Raw genomic sequence first — 16,453 nt, 5'->3', positions numbered from 1 at the left:
TAAAATCAATATATAAAATAATGCCTTTCTAATTTTCTCCAGATATGGTTCGATTGTGTTCTATCAGACCGTGACGGATCCGAGCAATTTCCAAAACTATTTGGTAGCACGTGCAGTCGCGGCGTGTGACCATACTTCCTTACTTTCCTTACTAATAATTTTTCATTCGCAGTGTCATAATGTCACAAAAATTGATATACTTATAGTCACTTACGTCCTTTTTTCTTTTGCTGGAATTGGACTTAAACTACGTCGCGTTGCGAGCATCAATGATTCTTCCTACATATTTGTTACTTCTTTTATTTATTAACCAATTGTTCGCCACTAATTCATGAATGCAAGAATTCGAGCTACCTGGTCTGACAAACGAAAGTCCTGCGTAGTTATATTGGCGCTGCGAGTGTCAAATTATCATAATCATATGAGAATAGATAAGTTAACTGTGCACCAAAGTGCGACCCTTTCAACGGTTCAAGTCACCAAGTCATATGTCGTATTGTTACCAAGGAAACGGCAACAAAAGCTGTACAGCTCCGTGGTTGTCATGGTCGGGTGACACTAACCGGGGGTGCCAGCTGGGATGTTCTAATGATAGGTCGTGATATCGAACACTGTATCATCGCGACAAACTTACAAGCATCATTGTGGTGTGTCATATCTTCTCGTTTAAAGTGCAATAAGTTGGTACGGGCGGATGATGTGAATGAGGTTCATTGATATCCTTATCAGAATATACTTTTAATTAATGATGATTGCTCTCTGAAAGCTCGTTTCTAAGGCCCCATTTAAATACACGCCGCGAAAACTTGCATAAAATCTTTGATACTTTGCTAACTAATACAAGTAAGTACAAAATACAATGAATCCAGTCGATCGACCAAGTAACGACCGACCGCAATGTAAGGAAAATCGCATGCAAGTTCTTGATCCGTCTAGTGATAGTGACTTTTTTCTTGAGAACGTTAATCATAACCCCTAATAAGGGAGGAAAGCCATAGAGTTCCGCGGTTGTCATGGTTGGCTGACAGTCGAGGGTGCCACCTGGACGCAACGGCCATGCACATGACATCCTGACATGCGCCCGATCGATATTGTTCCTGTCCAACTTCCGTAACGTTACCATTAAACAGGCTTACTTAATCGCTTGTTTTATGGCTTTTATTGGTAAACTTTATTAATGTACCATGGTATTCTGACAACCATTGATTCTTGTGCTTTGGTGATGAAAATTGCTTATCTTCGTTTGGATTAATAGCTTTGCATTGTAATTTGGTTGATGCTAACCAATCAGATATTAATGTAGGTTGCTTGTTGCCAATGGAACATAGGATCTTATACGGTTACCGTATAAGATCGTATTACGGTAGATAACGTTATAATAGCAGCGAAGTATGTAAGTAACGCAAAATATTACCATTTTTAAATCTTGTAATTTTAAATTACGGATGTTTAGTACTTATTAAGGTAAAATTCTATCCATTACACTTAAAAGTTAAATAATGAGCTTTGCGTATTTACCTACCATATAATCGGAATCTGTATCTTAAATCGTAGATTGTTACGAAGTTTTCGATTCCTCCACCTTGTCGGTTTGATTCCCAGAGCGATGTAATACCAGTAGTGTGCAAACATCGTATTTATTGACGCGTAAAAAGTTCAAAAAGTTCCTAAAACAAAAATGCTGTAGTGTTTATCCATTCGCAAACGCGAATTGACACCCGCACCCGTGCTAAGGTCGCATTCGCAACGCGTATTTATTTTAAACGCATCAGTACTTCGCTAGACATTGCGTGTGTTCCCGCGAGTCGCACGCTCTCATCTTTACGATCATTCAATATTAAACAACAGTTGTACATCTAAAAATAGCTTCTAACTCAACGTGTTAAAGCCCTCAAGGAATGTTTGTGTAAGTTTGTTAATCTGTGCGTTTAATTACTCGACAGTGACGGATAGAAGCGTGCCGTGCGAAATTCCTTAGGTATCTTTTAAACTAATATCGTTCAGTCGCGAATCGCAGCTTCACGTAGAAGCAATGTTTAGTTTAAAGTGTCCTTTAAAAGTTATATGTGAGACTGTTAACTCGGAAAACAGTGGATGTTGACTTAGTGTGTTGATTTTGACGAGACTGTGTTAATTTGGTGTTTGAGTTCGTTGATACCGTGGTAAGTAGGTCATTGCAATTTGTCGGTTAATGTGTTTTAGTCTAGTGGTATTTGTAACGACTTGTTTAATTTATTGAAAATCGATACACATGAAAACTTGAATATTGATTTTATAAACCTGTGGGGATTACATTAGAACCGAGACATTATCGATTTGTCTCGGTTCTAATGAAAATAACTATGGGATACAGAGATTTCAGTGTGTCAACGTATTACCTAATTAGGAAGTTTTTTTTTCATCAGTAGGGTACTAATTAAAAAAAAACAAAGGCTATTAAATAATGTCTTCAATATGCAAAAAAAAACTTGGCCTAGCGGTAAAAGCGTGCGACTTTCAATCCGGAGGTCAAAATATCATTTAATATTTACCAGCCGCTTTTTGGTGAAGGAAAACATCGTGAGGAAACCGGACTAATCCCAACAAGGCCTAGTTCCCCCTCTGGGTTGGAAGGTCAGATGGCAGTCGCTTTCGTAAAAACTAGTGCCTACGTCAATTCTTAGGATTAGTTGTCGAGCGGACCCCAGGCTCCCATGAGCCGTGGCAAAATGCCGGGATAACGCGAAGAAGATGAATATGCAAAAAAATGTTAAGTATACAACCAAATCGCCACATCAATAAATGTTAATTTACTAATGCTAATAAATTTACTAATAACCATACAGTATACAAGTAATCACATTCATCGAATTACGTGTCGTCACGGGGTCGTTAGTGCCGTCTGGAGCCGGTCTCGTCAGGCTGAGGTGTCCGTACAAATTGCCTAGACGTGCTCTCATGATGGATGCATCAGGTTTAAAGAGTAGCGGGAAATTGCCTTGGAAATTCTAAGATATTTTGATAAAAGTAAAACTGTTGTTTCTTCACGAAAATGTTAATGCTAATGAATTTACTAAATAATAACCATACAGTACAAGGACATTTGTCATATATGTCGTTACGGGGTCGTTAGTGCCGTCTGGCTATAGTATCGTCAGGCTGAGGTGTCCGTACAAATTGCCTAGACGTGCATGATGGATGCATCAGGTTTAATGAGTAGCGGGATATTACTTTGGCAATTCTACTCGTCTGTAAAACGGTCTTTTCTTCACAAAATTTAAGTTAATTTCTATGCGTCCTACTGCTGGACATAAGTACATACCTAGGTCTCCTCTCATTATACCAGAAGATTTTGGTTTCAGTCCTTAATATCAAAGATATTTCATACATAAGTTCCGAGTATTTGTAAAGATGTTTTATCTGTAGAGGTATTTATTTATGTAATATTACATCATAGAAAATATAATGTCGATGTCGCCACCAAATTCGTTGCCTGTTGGCGATAAAAGTTATCATCCTAAACTCACTGAATGCACCTATGTTAAATAAAAGATAAATTAATTATAGTAACTCAAACCCCGTTTACCGCTAAACGGTATTTAAACTTGCAAGACATTGTCATTTGATTTATTGAAATTGAATTCAAATTTAATCTCCATTGTTTACTTAGAGCAGTCTTGGATTCCGAAAACCTTCAAAATTTTCCGGCCAATATATCATCCTTTGCAATATTCTGGAAAACTCGCCTAGAGGCTCGTTTAACATAAATATTTGCAATTATAATTAAGGTGGAACACCCTATCCTTGCTATTATTCAAATTGCACGCCACAGGAGACCGCAGAAAGTTTCAAATTAATTAAGAGGGTCATAAGACGGGCCGTTAAGGAGGCACAATGGTAACCCCTTGGTTTGGCCGCAGTAGATATACTCGCAGTACCTTGACGTGACACGAAGCGGCTGATTTTTTAGCTGATTGTTTCTATTATTAAGACCATTAAATTTGAAAAGGAAAAACTTACTTACTTACGCGAAACCTAGTAGCTTACACAGAAACCTGCTGCTAGCAGACTGCTGCGTTCGGCATTTTCAGGTGCGTTTTTTAGTGTCTACCGTTGTAATACAATATTAATTTTCTTTATGTTTCTCTGTAATCAGTTAGGTACATTACGAGTACAGTCAAATTGCAATAATATGTTTTAATTTACAAGAAGTTCCAGTACTGGTAATAGAGATTTTACTGTGCGAGTGCTGGAGAGTTGAAGCCCATAACTTGCTCCGTATTCCTAATGGGTTGAGGGATATTAGGAGCCCTCTTTCGTCACCTCCTGGCTTTGGACCCTCGCCAATATCTCATATTTGCTATCTGCTGTATACATTATTGTCATTTGATGTGGGGATCTGTTTAAATCGCAATGCAGATAAACAATTCGTGTTAACTTAAATTTAAGTACTTACCTTAACAATATTCACCCTGAACGAAATAACGTATCTTAATTACCTTGTTCGAACCGAACGCAACTCATATGTTTTATTTGTCAATATTGAAGCAGCAGTTGAATTCTCCATTCGTATTTTTTTGTTACCTAGATGTATATTATTTTCTTCTCTACCCTTATTGGTGCATATTATACCTACTGTAGAGAATACTCTTTTTCTACCTTCTATGAACAAACGTCGTAGCCACACAAGAAGCTACCGAAGACTTAACCTATTTTTTCCTGATCGCGTATATACGTTTTTTATTCTTCCATATTTTATATTGGATAATTTCCCTCCCTCACTTACGTGCATTTGTGTTTTAAGTATAACATCTGTATTCTCGTATTAAAATGTATATCTAATGTATGAAAACGACATAAATTTTGAACACCTCGGAAAATTGAATATCCCTTTTAAAATGCACGTGGAAGATGCCTGAATAGGGTGACGTGTAACAAATATGTCCCGAGGAAGGAGCCTTTGTGCACACTACTGCGCTGACGTCGCCTGCAATTTATATTTTTAAGACGTAATTCTCTGCTGGCTTCCAATGCCAATAACATTGACAAAAGATGCTGTGAACATTCTTTCTGTGTGGTAGGTAAGAGCACTGATTATAAAATTGTCTACGGTTGTAGGTAGTTTTGTGCCACACAAATACATTTATTTGCTTAATGGCATTCCATGAAGGTCCCGGGTTTCGAACCCAGAACCTCTATTTTCAAATCTTCATAGGCAGGGTCACTACCAACTAAGGCTACGGAGGCCGTGTTAGAGCGTGTTCTTTGTTTCTCGTGTCAACAAGACTAATGGCATGGTATGAATACTTGTTATACTGAGACTATAGCGTTATATGTACTTTTGGCAAAACCAATTAGTATAATTAGGACACATCAGATGACCCAAAAACAAGAAATGATGAAATTGGCAAAATTCAAATAAATTATATTAAATAAATAAATTGGAAATAAGTAAATTGAAATCTAATTTTCATGTAAAAAACTCGTTATTTAATGGACACGACTTTATTTTCGATTTTTGTACTAAAACATTGAGCCTGATCTAGTTAAAATGGAGATTAACAATACGGTTCTTTAGTTATTCTATAACCTTGTGCAATCAGGACTCATGCGGTGTTTACAGCATTTATTTTCCGATGCGATTTTTTCAGATCCAACCTCAAGAGCCTCGGCCTGCCCGACCGTATCTGGCAGGTTGCGGTCTGCTGTGTCTGGCACCAGAAGCGTTAACAACCCTGCCACCAGGGACACGGCCCCAAATATTACGTTTGGAAGACCAGTCCAATACACCATCTGAAATGATAAACATTTATTTTAATAATCTCAAGTTTTTATGGAAGTTATAAAAATAGTATATTAGCAAGTAAGTAATAAACCATTTAAGATATTATATTCTAAGAAAAAAGGTGACAGTTGTTAAACTTGTTAACCGCCAATTAAGACGATTTTTAAGCCATTTGACCCATATTGACAGTCAATAATCCTAAGGAAATATCCTAAGATATTTCCTGGTATTAATTTGCCATATTCACTATTCTAACGAATACCGTAGGACGAAAAAAATGTTTATTATACGTACCAACAAAGGCAATTGCGGTGCTATTATAGAACCGATCCGACCAATAGACGAGCAGAGTGCATGCATTGAGTTCCTTGTGTGAGTGGGGAACAATTCCGATGTAAAAATGTAAACTGTATTGAAGGCTATAGACGCCATTAGTTTTCCTGCCATGTACGTTGAATTCACAAGCCACAGAAGGTCTGAAAATTAAATATATAAGTATATTGCAGCTTATTTTACGAGCTTATAAATGCTTGTGCAGTCAGAAAGTAACGGCCTAACTGACCAAATATACCGTGACGTGACATAACTACAATGTTACCATAGAAATAAAGATGTTCCATTCAAGGATTTGTTCCATATATGATGTGATACATTTGGTCACTTTAGCCTCCACTCAGAATTAATTTTATTGAAATATATGCCAATGATCAATATGCAGCCTTTTCCTTTAATTTTATAGCTATTTTTTGGTGGCTAATATTAGATATTCTTACAAGGTTGCATTATATTATTTATATTTTATTAATGTATATTATATAATAATTTATTACTTCTGTGTAGCTTAAACTTTATTAGATTAAGAGTTTTGAATGATTCACGGTTAGTTTTACTAGACTTATATGGACCGGGATATAGACCGTGATTACCTTTTGTATTGTTTTGTATTAGATTAGATCGATAAATATATACGTTCACTTACTGTTTGGTATAAATGGTTGCCCAATACAGAAGATGGCGCAAGCCAAGAAGGATGTTGTCAATGGGCCTGTCCTGTTAAACTTCTGAAGGATGTATACTCCGAAAATAAGACTTAAGATGTCCATGCCCGACGAAATTGCGAAATTTACATATTTATTTCCTTTCAATATCAGTGAGTTAAAAGCCATTCCGTAGTTAACAAGAGTGCACGTGATCCACCACACAATACAAACGAAAACTCGTTTCAATATAGACCTCGATTTAAAAGTGTCTTTTATTGCGGCGATAAAACGGGATTCGTTATCCTTTTCAAAATATAACAAGTTAAGGTTTTCTTTAATTTCTATTTTATTCATCTTGGCAGCGTTGCGAATGATCTCTAGCGCTGCTGATTTCTTTCCTTTGACCAGAAGCCACCTGGGGCTTTCGTCTAGCAAATAGATTAGGAATATGGTGAGTAGCCCTGGGAAATACATCACTCTCAGTAAAGTCCGCCAGTAAAGGATAAGCCGGGCAAGTAGTGGCAGCACAAGTCCCCCTATTCCGAAACCCATATTACATATAGTTGAGAAAGTAACACGCGACTTGGTTGCTACCATTTCCAGACCTGCAACAAAACATTCAGAACCTATGATTTAATATCAAAACACCACCTTAAAAAACTATTGTTTATCTGGTAGCAAATAACAAAGTCTACGTTGTGAAGTTCACTAGGGATTCGAGTCATAGCTTCTGAAGTATTTATTTTATAATTTAAATATATCTCACATAGCATGTATAATGGCGAACCAAAATCTCCAATTGCAGCTTCTAATAACTCAAGTGCTACGTAACACCAATATGATGACACGAAAGTCTTGACAGTCCCAAAGACTGTGCCTGCTATGCCTGTTACAATAATTAAAGATTTTCTTCCGAATCTGCAATAAATGAAATTCTTGACATTACTACTACTTAAGCCTATGGAAAGTTCTGTAACCTCGTACTTACACAATGTTTCAGATGTATAAACGACCTGTTTAAAACTTGTCATTTATTATCTTTGACATACCTGTCAGATAGTGGCCCGACAATGAGTAGCCCAATCATGTATCCGAAGCTGTGCACGCTTCCTATTAAAGTCCTTTTCCAGTCTTGGCATGCCAATTGAAACTAAAAAGTACCAACTACACTACACTTACGTAAATCAAATAATTTGACTTGAATAAATTCGGATTTAATCTTTTTTTGATATCTGGTCCAATTAAGAGTCCCTGGCAAGCTCGGCCGAATTTCACCTTCCCATACAAACGGAGTTTGTTCTCATTTTAAAACTACGTGTTTGATTGTAATTGAACTTTGCACATACAATGACATGAGGTATATTAGTTTATATAGCTCCAGTTTATAAAACAAAATAAATAGAGCAAAAACAAGTTTTGTATGAAAAACTTAAATTCGCTGCATTTTTTTAACTACGGTATCTGAAGCTACATAAACTAATTACAGACATAGATATATCTTATCCTATTGTAAGTATAAAGTTTCAGAGCAAACTAGCTACTCGTTTTAAATTGAGAGCGTAACTACGTTTGTATGGAGAACCGAGCTTGCCGGGGACTCTTAACACTATATATTATGTCTGTTGAATACAATGCCAGAGCTCTTGTTTTAGCCCTCGTAATCTTAAATGTAAACTTAAACAGTCCAGGATGTGTTGTGGATTCTGATTGTAATAACAGGTTAATGAATTTGACCTGGATTTGTTATGGATATGTTATGTCACCGTGAAAACTGACATTTCTCCAACCAGAAACGTCAGTTTTGACACTGAAAGATCATATGGATATTACAATCCGAATACGCCTCAAGTAGACTGCAAGTGATACTAAGCAATCATAATAATAATTGAGGTTATACTTATGTTGTGATTAGGTACTTATCATCAGTCAAGCTTTACGTTTATATATTTGCCATTAAGGTTACCTCGGCCACAAAACTGTCAGGGTCATCATAAATCCATTCGGAACACGACGAAGGATTTCTGCACCAGACTGCTGTCTCATTGACAGTATTACTGGTGTTAAAGTTACTTCTGTCCTCAGACTCCAAAATATCATCAGCGCATCTATATAAACGTAATTATTAGCAATTATACTTGGAAACTTAGGAATTAAAGTTCCAATGAATGACTTAAAGATATGACGGTAACCGGTGTCTCGTCCAATGAACTTAATTCAGAATTAAATCAATAAAGTAGTTTAGACCTATGTATAATGTAAAAAAAAATTGACTTACCTGTATCCTACTGCTTCGGTCACAAAAACGTAATTACAATACCACGTCGTTTCAGTAACTGCCCCTAATATTAATAACACACAAGCTACTGCATGATAACGACCACATACTTTAAAATTTAGTAAAACATCGTCCAAATCCAGTGTGTTTAATAAAATCGACATTGCGATCAGCCTAATTAAAATAATTCTTATTTTAATATTATTGCCCTCCGTTACCCACAACACCTTATATTAAACTGCAGTGTGAAATAGTGTTTCATTAATTGTTTTCACGGCGAATAACATATATTGAGTCATTTTCCATATTTCAACCGTTTAATTTAAGAGCGCTATTACATTTCGGCGTTGAGCGAGTTTAGGTATTTTACGCGCTGCGGCGGGCTGTGCGAGCTCAGTATGCCGATCCCTTCTACCACGTTTTCCCTCTCGCTCGCACTACAATGATGGATTAAATAATCTTGATCCTTCGTGAAGCATACTGAAAACAATTATAACGACACTAACTGCACTTAAATTTTAAAATCCTAATTATTGTTATTTGGTATGAAAATACTAAATCCAGTGCAAATGTACTTACTTTTGTATTATAAAATAATTATTTTATACTAGAAAGAAATTATACTCGCTTGTTTACATGTTTCGTCATTACATTTGGTATAGGTACAGGGTAACCGTACCGCTTGGGTAGCGAAACTATTTTAGCTATGTGTAGCAGTGTTGGCCGTAATTGTTAATTTTAATTAACCATTGATCAATTGCATTAACCATTAGTTCCGCCATTAACCAATTGCATTACGCACCAATTGCATTAAAGTTAATTCGAATTAAATTTTTGAGACGTTAATGGCCATTGAAGTTAAAGTTTTGTTTAGTGTTGTTTGACATATCAGTCAAATTTGACAGATTGACAGTTTTTGTCTTTTTTAGTGAAAATTATCTTTTTGGGATAGAATTTAGCACCCAGTGACATTGTTAAGTGTAGATTTATACTATCTGTCAAAATTGACAGTTTGTGACATTTTGACAGTTTTGGAACGGAGCATTTCCACTCGGGTGAAGGAACACATAGCTGATGTCAAGCACCGTCGACCTAGGTCTGCAGTCTGTGAGCATGTCATGGATAAAGCCAATCACTCAATCAAGTTTGATAAGCCTCTGGTTCTTGCCAAGGAGAAGCGTTACATACCCAGAATGCTGCGCGAGGCCATTGAGATTAAGAAATATCCAAACTTTAATAGGGAAGATGGCTTTTCTCTACCACCAGCTTGGGATCCTGTAGTCCATCTGATAAAGGAGCAAGCGAGACATAGACTGTGAGACCTTAGTGTTGGATGATGCTGGACATTCTGATGTTTTGAAAAGATGTGTCCCGCCGAGTTTGTTGCCGGTCCCATATTGGGATACCCTCCTACAATTTAGGAGGGAATTAGATCTTCTCGGGTCCGTGGTGTAGGGTTGGAGCCGGCGTAGTTTTTATCGCGTATATATATATCTTTACTTGAAAATAATTGTAGTGTATAACTAGCCTTATGAACCGATGTACAACCAGCCTTAAAGTTTGTAGTCTATGATTGTTCATTATTTTAGTATGTGGGTATTTTTGCACTTTGTAATTTTTCCTCAGTCACCTGTTGACCACGAACGCTGTAAAGGGTTCGAAACGTCGGGATGTATTATAAAATCAATATACGCGATATAATCCGTTTTCATAGTTTTATTTCTTGTTAATTTTCACTAAAAATTACAAAACCTGTCAATTTTGACAGTTTTGACAGATGTGTTAAACTACATTTTCCATCCCATAACTAATGTCCTATCAAAATCGGACAAACCGTTTCGATTTGGGATCCAAAAATGTCAAACTGTCACAAAATGTCAATTTTGACAGATTGTATAAATCTACACTTGACAATGTGACTTGGTGCTAAATTATATCCCAAAAAGATAATTTTCACTGAAAATGACAAAAACTGTCAATCTGTCAAATTTGATTGATATGTCAAACAACACTAAACTATGTCACTTAGTACCAAACTTTAACAAAACATGTTAATTTTCATTAAAAATGACAAAAACTGTCAAACTGTAAATTTTGACAGTTTTGACAGATGTGTCAAACTACATTTTCCATCCCATGACTAATGTTGAAGGTCCTATCAAAATCGGACAAACCGTTTCGATTTGGGATCCAAAAATGTCAAATGTCGCAAAATGACAATTTTGACAGATTGTATAAATTTACACTTAACAATGTCACTTGGTGCTAAAGTATATCCCAAAAAGATAATTTTCACTGAAAATGACAAAAACTGTCAATCTGTCAAATTTGATTGATATGTCAAAAAACACTAAACTATGTCACTTAGTACCAAACTTTAACAAAACATGTTAATTTTCACTAAAAATGACAAAAACTGTCAAACTGTCAATTTTGACAGTTTTGACAGATGTGTCAAACTACATTTTCCATCCCATGACTAATGTTGAAGGTCCTATCAAAATTGGACAAGCCGTTTCGATCTGGGATCCAAAACTGTCAAAAATGTCAATTTTGACAGATAGTATAAATCTACACTTAACAATGTTACTTGGTGCTAAATTCTATCCCAAAAAGATAATTTTCCCTGAAACTGACAAAAACTGTCAATCTGTCAAATTTGACTGATATGTCAACCAAACCTTAGTTCCACTAGGTACTGCCAGGGTTCAGCATCAGCTCTATCATGGGTACTGCTCTCCTAAGTGCTCATCAAGACGAGTCGGATGACTAAAACAGCGTGTGCCTATGTTGCACCAAACCTTAGGTCCACTAGGTACTGCCAGGGTTCAGCATCAGCTCTATCATGGGTACTGCTCTCCTAAGTGCTCATCAAGACGAGTCGGATGACTAAAACAGCGTGTGCCTATGTTGCACCAATCCTAAGTTCCACTAGGTACTGCCACGGTTCAGCATCAGCTCTATCATGAGTACTGCTCTCCCAAGTTGCTCATCAAGACGAGTCGAATGATCAAAACAGTGTGCGCCTATGTTGCACCAAACCTAAGTTCCAGTAGGTACTGCCAGGGTTCATAAGGAGGATGAGTAATACATACTCAAAACTTATACAAGTTCAGTCTTAGTTATATCGGAGCATCGTTTATAATGGCGTAAACGCCATCGACAATAAGGTCCCTTTTTATAGGAAATACCACATTTTATTCTGTTTTAGTATTTGTTGTTATAGCGGCAACAGAAATACATCTGCGAAACTTTCAACTGTCTAGCTATCACGGTTCATGAGATACAGCCTGGTGACAGACGGACAGACAGACAGCGGAGTCCTAGTAATAGGGTCCCGTTTTTACCCTTTGGGTACGGAACACTAAAAACAGAATAAAATAGATATTTAAGTGGTGCTCCCATACAACAAACGTGATTTATTTACCGTTTTGTGCGTAATACAGAACCCTTTGTGCGCGAGTCCGACTCGCACTTGGCTGTTTTTTTTTTTAATTTACTACCTATAAAATGTCAGGTAATTTCAAATATTTTTATTGTTGTTCGGAAGTTTGTTATGTTACTATACTATATTATAATACTATAACAACAAATACAGTACTCGGATCAAAGTTTCTCAGTCGCAGTTTACACGCACACAGTATAGCGTTTTACACGGCGCCTGCCGCACACAACGATAAAAAACCTCGTTGTCGCCGTCGAAAACGTGCGGAGCCGACCGACACAGGTCCGACCTCTTCAAGCTCTGCCGCGGTACTGAGATCGCCAGCGCGCGTCATCGGCAATATAGAGTAGTTTTCAAAAAATTGCCAAAAAATCAAAGTAGAATTTGATAAACACGAATGTATACCAACAGTATAAGCAAACGTTGTAGATTGCTCGTGTATAAAAATGACTTCGATACTAAGTAGATTTTCGTAGGAATTTACACTTGTTTCGAAGAGAAAATTCAATTCGTTTAACATTGATTTTCTCTTTCTTAAAAGCATGTAGGAAGAATATCGTTCGATATTCCTAAAGTACAGGATATTAGTAATACAAAATATCCAACTTTAGCAGAGTAAACTTCTCAAAATTTACAAATAAGAGCTCACAATTCAGTGCTTCACGCGGTTTTTCGTAAACGACCATCAGAAAAAAAATCATTACTAATTTAATTAGTCCTTTTTCTAAAATGTACAACGATATTCCTAAAGATAAGAAGACGCTCTTACTGGAACAAGTACTCTTTATTTCTAATAATGAGCGTAAAATCTTAAATCTTGTCGGGAATATCATCAATTTTACATTATTTCGACTTTTCTTGTAAGAACGCTCTTAACATAATACAAGAAGTCTAGCTACCAATGACATCCAAGGAAGCAGGTGCCATGGGGAGAATAATATATTGTCGTATATGGGTTACGTGAAGGTCGTTAGATAATGAAATCTAATGGTGTTCAGTTAATTTAATCGTGATAATATCCTAAAGCTAAGTGTAGTATTATTTATTAAGAGCCAACAGGAGTCGAGACCAAACTCAATTTTGAGATTTGAAAGAGAATATCGTCGTCGCGCTGACGGGGGCGGTACCGCGTACCGAGGGACTATCCCAGTGTGTGTGGTGCACGCACACCGACGCGCACGTTATTTGCGCTCCTCGCCGGCCTCACGCCGCTCGCGTTTTTAGTAACTAAATTCAATATCCTTCTACAACCTGCAATCTAATTAACATTTCGAGTTACAGAATAGTAAAAAAACATAACATAACATGGACATACAAGAAAACATTGTTGTATAAAAACATACAAGATAACGGCTGTTAAATTAATCCAATTAAATATTTTTAAATATGATAAACAAAAATATTAAATTATAGTCGTGAGTATTTTAAAAGTAAAACTCCCTTATACCTTGATTTTAAACAAAGTATTTTACTTATAACTTACTTGGTTCGTATGAATTAGTGACATACCTAATTAAAAAAGAAAGCTATAACTCCCGCGGGAACAATATAGGCCTTTTCCCTTCAGTACACCTGCATGAAATAAGATCTTTTCGAGCAAGCGTCTTGAAAAACAAATTTGCCGCTCTCCGGCTCCGTTGAATAGAAAAAAAGAAAGCCTCAGGTTAGATAAAATTATCATAATAAATAAACATGTGACATGTGATATTTCTTACTTTGATGTAATTATACAGTTTTATTGATGGTCCGTTTTTTTATTTATGTGTCAGATTTTGATAAAAATAGGTATAATTTGAAGAGCTCCTAATTCTGATCGGAATAAATATGAAACCCAATAAATAAATAAATAATAATAAATATTAAATCAATATTATAGGACATTCTTACACAGATTGACTAAGTCCCACGGTAAGCCCAAGGAGGCTTGTGTTATGGGTACTCAGACAACGATATACATAATATATAAATACTTAAATACAAATAGAAAACACCCATGACTCAGGAACAAATATCTGTGCTCATCATATCATATCATCGAACCCAGGACCATCGGCTTCACAGGCAGGGTCACTACCTCCTAGGCCAGACGACCGGTCGTCGCCCAATATTTTGGGACAATAGTCTAGTCTACAAAAGGTTCAAGGTGGTGAAAAAAATAGTGTAAGCTGTTCGCATAAAAAAACCGCAAATTGATGTACAGGTTAGCCGTTTGGTACACGTATATACTAGTCAAAACAAAAATTTTGACCCGCAGTTCCTAAAAAAAATTCCCTTAGGAGGGGAGTGCTGAAACCTTTTTTTGTATAAAAAATTTTTTTTTTTAAACCTATCGTATACTTCTCATCTATCATACGAAAGGGCTTTTTGAAGCGATTCTGAAAATATACCACATCATTGCATTTTAGCCATTTTTAGGGTTCCGTAGCCAAATGGCAAAAAACGGAACCCTTATGGATTCGTCATGTCTGTCTGTCTGTCGTCCGTCCGTATGTCACAGCCACTTCTTTCCGAAACTATAAGAACTGTTGAAACTTGGTAAGTAGATGTATTCTGTGAACCGCATTAAGATTTTCACTCAAAAATAGGAAAAAAAAATTTTAGGGGTTCCCCATACTTACAACTGAAACCCAAAAAATTTTTTTTTTCATCAAACCCATACGTGTGTGGTATCTATGGATAGGTCTTCAAAAATGATATTGAGGTTTCTCATATATTTTTTTTCTAAACTGAATAGTTTGCGCGAGACCGAGAGACACTTCCAAAGTGGTAAAATGTGTAACCCCCCCTCTAACTTCTAAAATAAGAGAATGATAAAACTGAAAAAATATATGATGTACATTACCTTGCCAACTTTTACCGAGAACTGGTTTGAACGAGATCTAGTTAGTAGTTTTTTTTTAATACGTTATAAATCGTAAACCGCAATTTACCTTTCACTCACGTTTCACATAAAAATACATTGTTTAAATTGTGTAATGTACGGAACCCTCGGCGCCCGATTCCGATTCGCACTTGGCCGGTTTTTTCTTAAATTGAAAGAAAAAGAATTTTCAAAACATACCAAGTTTGGGCTCCTCCAGATACGATATGGCTAATTTTTTTTGTACAAATGATACGTGATATCCTCATATGTAACCCCAAAAAAGCAATAAAAAATTTATTTAGTTTTTTTTTTCAATACAAAGTGACACAGTTCTACTTAACCCTTTAACTTGACCCCAAACTTGGTGTGTTTTGAAAATTCTATTTGTTTTAATTTACAAAAAAATGGCTAAAATGTAATGATGTGGTATAATTTTAGAATCGCCTCAAAAAGCCCTTTCGTATGATACCACACACGATAGGTTTTTGGAAAAAAAATATGTTTTTTTTTTCATACAAAAAAAATGTTTCAGCATACCCCTCCTAAGGGATTTTTTTTAGAAACTGCGGGTCAAAAATTTTGTTTTGACCTCTTAGTATGCGTGTGCCAAACGGCTAACCTGTACATCGATTTGCGGTTTTTCTTTGAAATTGGGCTTGTACGGCTGCCACTAATAGAGATACTAACTCCTAAAAATACGTATGATACCTCATTGGATTCAGAATGATGTCTAGAAAAATGTATTCGAAGCGTTTATTCCCACATAAAAAAAGTTCAAAGCTATTAACAAAAAACGGCCAAGTGCGAGTCGGTTCCGTACCATTACGCAAAAAACGGCAAAAAATCCCGTTTGTTGTTTGGGAGCCCCACTTAAAAAAATATTTTATTCTGTTTTTAGTATTTGTTGTTATAGCGGCAACAGAAATACATCATCCGTAAATATTGCAACTTTTTAGCTATCACGGTTCACGAGATACAGCCTGGTGACAGACGGACAGGCAGATTGACAGACAGACAGACAGATATTATTTTAAAGGTATTAAATATTCTTTTAAAAATTAGGAAATAATATGGTGTATTTAAAACATATCATGGAATATACTACGGTTATAAATTGATATTATGT

At 36.2% G+C, this 16,453-nt stretch overlaps 2 protein-coding genes across 9 annotated transcripts in view; one reads left to right on the top strand and one right to left on the bottom strand.

The window, feature by feature from the left end:
- LOC134747566 (protein sprint) overlaps positions 1-16,453 on the top strand; it is a 323,735-nt gene that overhangs the window by 226,754 nt on the left and 80,528 nt on the right. The window lies entirely within an intron of this gene.
- Positions 5,563-8,854, bottom strand: LOC134747909 (organic cation transporter protein-like; the record flags this gene model as incomplete). Its single annotated transcript, XM_063682586.1, has 6 exons — positions 5,563-5,772; positions 6,059-6,240; positions 6,744-7,349; positions 7,511-7,662; positions 7,794-7,894; positions 8,708-8,854. Coding segments are annotated over 6 exons (1,398 nt in total), but the record flags the coding sequence as incomplete, so codon positions are not given.

The sequence above is a fragment of the Cydia strobilella genome, chromosome 15 (assembly GCF_947568885.1).
Source record: "Cydia strobilella chromosome 15, ilCydStro3.1, whole genome shotgun sequence".
Lineage (NCBI taxonomy): Eukaryota > Metazoa > Arthropoda > Insecta > Lepidoptera > Tortricidae > Cydia > Cydia strobilella.
The sequence above is the reverse complement of the archived record's forward strand: the minus strand, read 5'-3'. Positions and strand labels throughout refer to the sequence as shown.